Consider the following 8,241-nt stretch of genomic DNA (forward strand, 5'->3'; position numbering starts at 1 on the left):
AAAATATTTAAGGATGAACATGCAATACTATGAATCATTTAGTTCATATATTAGAGTTGATACATAACTAAATTTACATGCATGCCATGTATATTTTTTAATGATATATGAAAGGGTTAAGAAATATATATATATATATATATATATATATATATATATATATATATATATATATATATTTTTTAATACACAAGTTTTAGAAATATTAATGGACCAAAATTAAATGTTGAAATTAAGTTTCATTTTGTATCATTTGGATGGATATTCAATTTATTACAGAAAAAAATTATGAGATATGTTAAGTTTTTAATCATTAATTGACATGCCTTGATCTCAAACCATGTCTTTATATTTGATCCTTGAAGGCATCCGTTATCACATCATGATGAGAACAAATCATTTAGAAAGTTGTAAACACTATTTATATCCTAAGAATTAATAGATGATTTCACAATTTTTCCATAAAATAATCTTACAATCCTTTAGGCCGAAATGAATTTTTGATAGGTTAATTTAAAGAGTATCAATATAAAAGAAAAAATAAAATATTAATTAAATTTAAAAAAATACTATTTTGAAGTTTAATAAAGCTTTATAATATGTAATAGTATTGTGTTTATCACCACTAATAATATAAATGTGTTCAAATACTATTCGGATGAAAGAGACATTCATATCATCATGCATAAATAACTAGCTGTAACCATTATTTTAAAACTTATACCAACAAATTTCACAGAATTTAATTGAGATCGAGATAAGAGAAATGTTTTGCCAAATGATTACATTACATGAATGGCATTTATTTATTTACTTGCTAGGAGGTGATGAGAACCTAAGGCGAAAGCAAGCAGACCACATTAGTGATGTGCATGTGCTCCTGGTGAGATTTAATAACACAAAATATGAGACCAGGGAGATTAAGCATGCGGGATAGGACGAAGGCGATGGGCATGGGGAGGTGGAGATGGAGGGCAGTGAGAATGAGGGGGTACAGGGTAGCCCGGCTTGTGGCACCCAGATGCAGCCTTTGTCGACCCTTCTGCCAATCTTCCAGAACCTACTTCTTCGTTAGACTTAGCGGCAGCAGCTTCATCTTCAGCTCCAGCGTGTGTCACCAGAATCGTCGAAGTGAACAACAGCATTGCTACTATTGATATCCAGCACAACCGCGCCATTTCCGTCTTCTTGGATTTCATGGCCATGGCCATCTTGTTGATACAAAAGTGAAAATAAAATGATGAATTCTAACTCTACTTGCAGAATGTATAACGGAATCGATAATAGAAAAAGGAATTGCGAATTGCGTTTTGGAATTGTAGTGCGATGGATGGATCTTACTTATAGACAACACACCGGAATGGCATGGAGGGTTTACAATCGGTCGAAGGAATTCAGCGCAACTCAACCCGAAATCGTGTCAAAGCGAAACCCGACTTTATCACTCTCCGTTACGGTCAACATGTACTCGTGCGTGACACTTGTTTTTCACAATCACCCCATCTCTCAAATCTGTTACATGAATCCCCAGTATTTTATTTTGCGTGTTAATCTTTGACTCTTGAAATTTAGAATCTGATTTCAACTTGCACGATGATGGAATCCTTGTTGCCGGGAATGAAAAGAAGTGCGGGCCAATTCAAATTTAATTTATTCTAAAAGCCCTCATGCTAATTTCTTCACTAGGTTTTTTATCCAATTTCTTAACTAGCTTTCTTATCCAACGTTGTTTTTGTGTTTTCCTTACCCCCACACATACCTAATTTTTTTGTTTTTTAATTCATTTCACTATACTATTAACGCCTCTCTTTTTTTCTTCTTCTTTTTCTTTTTTCTTTTTTCTTTCTTTATCTTTTTTTTTTCCTTATTTTATTTATCTTTACTATATTATATTCATTATATCTTATAGTTAATATTTAATGATTAAATGCTATTATTATTATCTATCACTTAATAAATGTTTTTTAGCTAGGTAAGCACCCACGAGGATTTGAACTAATAACCTATCACAAAGAGTGCTTTAAGAGGGCACCCATTCACCGTCAATCCAAAGTCCCATGGGCTTATCACTTAATAAACATTATTTTAGTTATGTTGGTTCAAATCTATATTTCTAAAAAATATCAATTCGATTCAATGGTAAATTTCATTATATATATATATATATATATATATAAAGAGCTTTACTTCAGGTTCATACCCTTCTAGGGTACTAGCTAGCTTGGAAATTTGGAAATGAATGGTTTGTGAATGTAAGTATGGATCTTTTATTGAATGTGATGGTTCTCTCACGACGATGTTTTTTTAAGATGCAATGAACCCGTAACTTTGACTTTTTCTACTGGCAAGAGTAAAGACATTCTTTGGCGAAATGGGTGAAGAGCTTAGTGAGCATTGTCTTTATTGGTAGTCGAAGTGATGTTGTTTAGTAAAATGACTATATCAACAATATTTATTTGTTTCATATGAATTTATCTTAAAAGCATCACCCAACCTTTCTCAGACTTCAATGATACTCTCTTTTTGGGTGCTTTTTTTATGGGAAAAGGAATGTTAAGGTAATAAGTTTGCCACATTGGTTCATCATGCCAATTTGCATAGTTTTGAGATATCATAGTTGTAATCATATCTCTATAGTTGCAAATTAGTTATCAAATCGAAAAAAATAAAAATGATACATATCCTTAGTGGCCTTATAATTATATATAAAAGCCCGCATTTGGAGAGTCTCATAACAATACATGGAGCAAATGTGTATCGAATGTCATCTTTCTAACCACTGAGTATAATACCACAAAGGTATATTATACATGTCTTCATCAAAGGTACGACAATGTTCATTACTGATATGCTTCTAAGCCAAAAACATCGAACCCCCAAAGAAGCGATTTATTTAAACATTTCAGCAACTATTTCCGAAACCTTGTATATAGGGGTATCCTCTTTTTGCAATAAACTTACCATTTAAGTTTTTAAATGCATTCATGTTTTTCCACATAGAAGGATTAACTTGAGTATCTAATATCTCTTGGTCCACTTCTCCCAAATCTTGTTTTTTTGCATAATGCTAGTTACATAAACAATTTGAAGATATTTAGTAATATAAAAAGGTATTCTATACTTTATAAAAAAACAAGTATCAACACAACCATCAATGCAAACTACACTACTACATGAGGGAGGAACAAATATTGGTAATATGCTATTACGATATACTTGAGGAAATGAAAACATTGTTTTGTAGCAATTTGCAATGAGATCATTGTATGGTATGTTGTTACATTGAATACAAATGCAAGCACTACCAACAACATCAGAGAGATCCTCCAAAGTGTTACCCCCATTAGAAACCAGGCCACTCACAGGATAGTCAAGAAGCTCCAAGATATTGTCCCCACCTTCTTAGACTTCCATGGTACTCCTTTTGTGGGTGCGGGAAAGAACGTTAAGATAATAATCATTCCACATTGATTCATCACGTGAAATGTACAATTTTAGGACATCACAGTTGTAATCATATCTCTATAGTTCAAAATAAGTTATTGAATAAAAAAATTAAAACGATGAACTATTTAAAGTTTTATTTATGTTCAAACGTTTCACCAAAACAGTTTCAACGAGTAAAGAGTCACATGTTGCAAGTAAAATAGGGCACTTAAGTGGAAGTGTAGATGGTTTATAGTTGCAAAAGATCCGAGGCTATTGTAACCAAGACAAAAAATTGGATTGCCAGCCTCGAAAAGCAAATACAATGTTAACGATAAGCTATCATGGTAAATACATTGGGGAAAGCATTCCGATACTCTAGGCATAGTTACCACATGCCCCTATTCAATTGGATTTGCCTGCAGTATAGAAAAGAATAACATTAGAAGTGCATCAATGAACAATAAAAAACCCCAAACACTCCATGAAAAGGTGTTGTCATAATCATTATTTCTAATTAAATTTATGGAAAACAAATTTGGACTTTCAAAGGCTTGAAGTGTCTCTTTCCGCCCTACTTTGGTGAAGTTGAACTTACTGGGGTTGATGCCCTGCAAGACCTTCTACACTTGAAATTCAATAGGACATTTCTTAAGATGATGTCCTTCATTCAGTTGAGCAATGAAACCATATTCATTTGGGATGATCTACAATTTATTACCGCCGCGTAGTCTGTGCATAGAATCCATGTTAAAATGTGTCCCTAACAACATCACGCCAAAAGGCATAACCAAATTAATGTATGTTCAATAGGAAATTTCAAGAATTTGCATCACATTTTGCACTTTGAAATTTTATATGTTCCTACAATTTTCCATACTTTCAATGCTTTTATGGGATGCAATATTTTTAATATGTATTAGGTTCCTGCATCTAAAAAAATTCCAACAATTCTTAGTAACTCTCACAATAGCTAAACTGTTTATTTACATAGCAATGAATATAAAAGGTGAGAAAGTGAGGGTATTTATTTATTTCCTACAAAGGAGTGGGATACCTATTTAAAAATAGAGAAAACAAGTGTATTAATCTCACCTTGTAAAACCTAATAGAATTCCACAGGAGACTGACATTGATGCGAACAATGGAGAAATTGGCACAAATCACAAATTTTACAAGCTCAAACAAATGTAAATGGGAAGGCTAGATATAACCCATAAAATGAAGAATAATTTTCATTAGTATGGTCATTCCAAAATGTAAGTATATCAATGTAGTAACTGCATAGAAAGAAAACAAGAACTCCACTTCATAGATTAGAGAATTCACCCACCTAACACATATTCTTCCCATTCCCCCAAATTATGGGTAATGTTGTGACTTAGAATAGAAATAAATGCAAATCACTCAAAATCTCTCTCTCTCTCTCTCACTCTGAGAAATGTATATGTATTAGAATTTTGCATCAAATAAAAGGTTTCAAGCTTAATGATTTGTAAAAAACACAAGAAAAAAATCAAATGAGGTCATCTAACTAGAGAATAAATATCAATAAACTTTAAAATTACAAATGCTTCAATATGATAAAATTAAATAACAGGAGATCCTCTACATTGAGATGAGGTGTTTGTCTTACATATAAATTCCTTGATAGTAATTTATGAGCTTGATATAGATTGTCAATAACCTATGTCACTACTTTAGTGGTTTGTTGAACAATGTCTTGATGATATTTTTGAGCTTTTTGGGTTCTATGTTTTCAAGATTTGCAAAGATAATGATTGTTTAAAATGTTTTGTAAAAGTCTAGTTAATACTATTAGGAATAAGTAATATATCAGCCCAACTTTAGGTAGTTATGGTAGTATTTATATTTTATTGGAATAGTGAAAAAGAACCAAACTTTGTGAGAGCTAGCAAGATCTTCCACACAGATGTATGCATCCTTAACCAAGGGACAAAACAAGTGTGTTTTGTATAGAATCAAACGATAAAACCGGGTCTTACATATCCACTAAACTATATTTTTGGTTAGTGGTTTTGTAATTATACATAAAATCCCTCATTTGGAGAGTCTCATAACAATACATGGAGAAAATGTGCATCAAATGCCATTTTTCCAACCACTGAGTACATTACCACAGTATATTATACATGTCTTCATCAAAGCTATGAAAATGCTCATTACTGATATGCTTCTAACCCAAAAACTTTGAACCCCCAAAGAAGCCATTTATCTAAACATTTCTTGCACTATTTCTCAAACCTTGTATATAGGGGTATCCTCCTTTTGCAATGAACTTACCATTTATGTTTTCCCACATAACAATATTAACTTGAGTGTCTATGTTGGGATCACGATTTCTATTACACCAAAACCCGCAGGTGTTAGTAAACGGACGCATTGCCAGAGTTAACGGATCCTCGAGAGGCGGTTAGTCCATGTCATGAAACACACGGGGAGCGCTGGATTCTCTAATGCCCAACAATCTCCCCCCTAGTGCGAGGCGGGTGTGATTAGAACTAGAGACCTTTGGCTCTCATACTACTTGTGGGGATCACGATTGTCGTTACACCAAAAACCCCAAGTGTTAGTAAATAGACGCATCGCCAGAGTTAACGAATCCCCGAGAGGCGGTTAGTCCATGTCATGAAACACACGAGGAGCTCTGATACTAGAATGTTGACACCTAATCCTTGTGATTGGGTGAATTTATGTAAATAGATAAATAGGAAATATGACAGTCTTTGGGAGACGAACTAAACAGTCTCTCCCTCATGTATATAATGAAGACCTACGTGATGGAATAAACACATGAATGAGTTTTTGCTTTGAGGAGTTACTGCCTGGTCTGACATGGTATCAGAGCCAGCTCGAAAAATAGTTGTAACTCCCTTTGGCCTCCTATTCTCTGTTCACTGCCCCTGTGTGCTCTATCTGCCATGAGTCTGAAACCTCTGACCTGTCAGCCTCAGACCTAAAAACCATCCGAATCGCTGCATGCCTTGAGGCCGTGTTGCTACATTGGTGCCTCCACGCAAGAGCGAACTATGTTGCTCTTGCATCTTGAATGCTACTCCTTTGAAGAACCATCCATTGAAGAACCATCCATTGAAGAACCAGAACAAATCAAAACCATTGTTGGGATCTGCGTGCGTGAACCAGGTTCCATTGCTGGGATCTTACAAAATTAATTTGTTGAAAACTAGCCGATGCGCGTGGTATCAATGCTATGTATTACTGTGTGTCAACGTTGTGTATTAGCATTGTGAATTTTCACGTCAGTTTCATGTTAAGGATGTTTATTAATGCTACTATCATTGTATGCGTTGAACTCTTGATACACCGATAGTTTGTTTCACCTTGTTCTTCCTTGAGGTTCCTCACTAATTGTTGCTGCTCTATCAATATTAGTGGCCCTTCTCCTGACAGTCCAGCGGCCTGGTTGTGCATTGAGAAATTTTTTGATTTCCTCATACATGTCTCTTAGTGGTTCGTTTGCCCGTGGATTCTTGCATCCTCTTACCAGATTTCTCCATTTACGAACACGTCTCTGCACTTCTTCCATATCCTCGTTCTTTCATGTTTTCTGATATATTTTCCCACAAAGTTTCGTGCTTTACTACTGCCTTGTTGAATGTGGCGTGCATTTCAACCTTCGATTTAATCAAGAACTGTATCTCTGGCTTCTTCCAGTTGCCATGGGCGATAACCTTGTGGAGTTTGCTTCGAAACTCCTTATCAGATTCAGTTCCATGGTTGCTCTGTACTCTGGCTTACATTTAAGGCAGTTTCTATTTACTATCGATGGATTTGTTGTAACTTTCTTTTCATGCATGGAGATGTGATGACTTGTCACTTACATTTTTTTAAAGTGACAGTGACTTACAAAAGGCCGTGCAAGTTGAGCACTCACCATTATCAGCACTCATGAGCTGTGGAGTCGATGGTTGCTATTAATGATAAATAGTTACTTGTATATATAAAAAATGCTTGTTTGATGCATAGTTTTGGAGGGGATCGTGGACTCCTTGGTGTTGGCGTTTGAACACCCTTTTTTTCCTTTGTGATTGGTTGGATTGTTTTTTTCCAAAGTTGTACGATTCCAACCTACACCTACTTCAGTTTTGTTCAACGATAAATTTATACCAGTATAAATGGTATATAATGCAAAAGCCTTTTAGTGGACACAGTGCTTTATGTTGTTGAGGATATTTTTTTGGACTTAATATACTGTCATATTCTATACTTTAAAGTTGTGGAGATGAATGTGAATTGACATTTGAGTTTGCTGTCAAGTCACATAAAAACTATATTTTTCCTTCCCATTAAGAGTAAAATTTTGTAGCAGAAGTATTTTTTTTTGTTACAGTATGCATTCAAGAGAAAGAGGAAGATATTTCAAAGGCAGGGGGGCAGACATTCTCAAGGAGAAAAGGCAGATTTTCACTGCATTCGCTGCAAAAGAAATGGATCACATGATGCCTCTACATGCAAGCTACCATGGGACAAAATTGAGCAGAAAAGAGACCAACAGAAAGGTAAAAGTGATGATACAGACAAAGATAAAGCACCTGAATCTGCTCACTATGTTGTGGCACAATGTAACATTGGAGTAAATGAAGATTTGTTTAATGCTTCACTTGCTTCTTGGAAAGATGGTTGGTTGCTTGATTTAGGGGAAACTTGCCACATGACTCATAGAAAAGATTTTTTTGAAGATTTCACTGACAATGTTGATGGAGTAGTATACTTTGTAGACCAATCAAAAATCAAGCCATCAGGGCTTGGCACAATCAGGCTTAAACTGCCTGG

General features: G+C 34.7%; 1 protein-coding gene and 1 pseudogene across 1 annotated transcript; both read right to left on the reverse strand.

Annotated features, from left to right (window-relative positions):
* Positions 1 to 920: 920 nt before the first annotated feature.
* On the reverse strand, positions 921 to 1,178 carry LOC149149107 (uncharacterized). Its single transcript, XM_089441612.1, has one exon. It carries the CDS (start codon positions 1,176 to 1,178, stop codon positions 921 to 923), a length of 258 nt encoding a protein of 85 aa, XP_089297738.1.
* Positions 1,179 to 1,441: 263 nt separating this feature from the next.
* LOC149149108 (GDP-L-galactose phosphorylase 1-like) lies at positions 1,442 to 6,965 on the reverse strand (annotated as a pseudogene).
* Positions 6,966 to 8,241: the final 1,276 nt, after the last annotated feature.

Source organism: Pinus tabuliformis, chromosome 9 (assembly GCF_031772625.1).
Source record: "Pinus tabuliformis cultivar Carrire ecotype Pingquan chromosome 9, CPIR1, whole genome shotgun sequence".
Lineage (NCBI taxonomy): Eukaryota > Viridiplantae > Streptophyta > Pinopsida > Pinales > Pinaceae > Pinus > Pinus tabuliformis.

What these genes read in the sequence shown, in the direction of transcription:
- LOC149149107 (XM_089441612.1), bottom strand. Translation starts at nt 1,178, where the DNA reads ATGGCGCGGTTGTGCTGGATATCAATAGTAGCAATGCTGTTGTTCACT.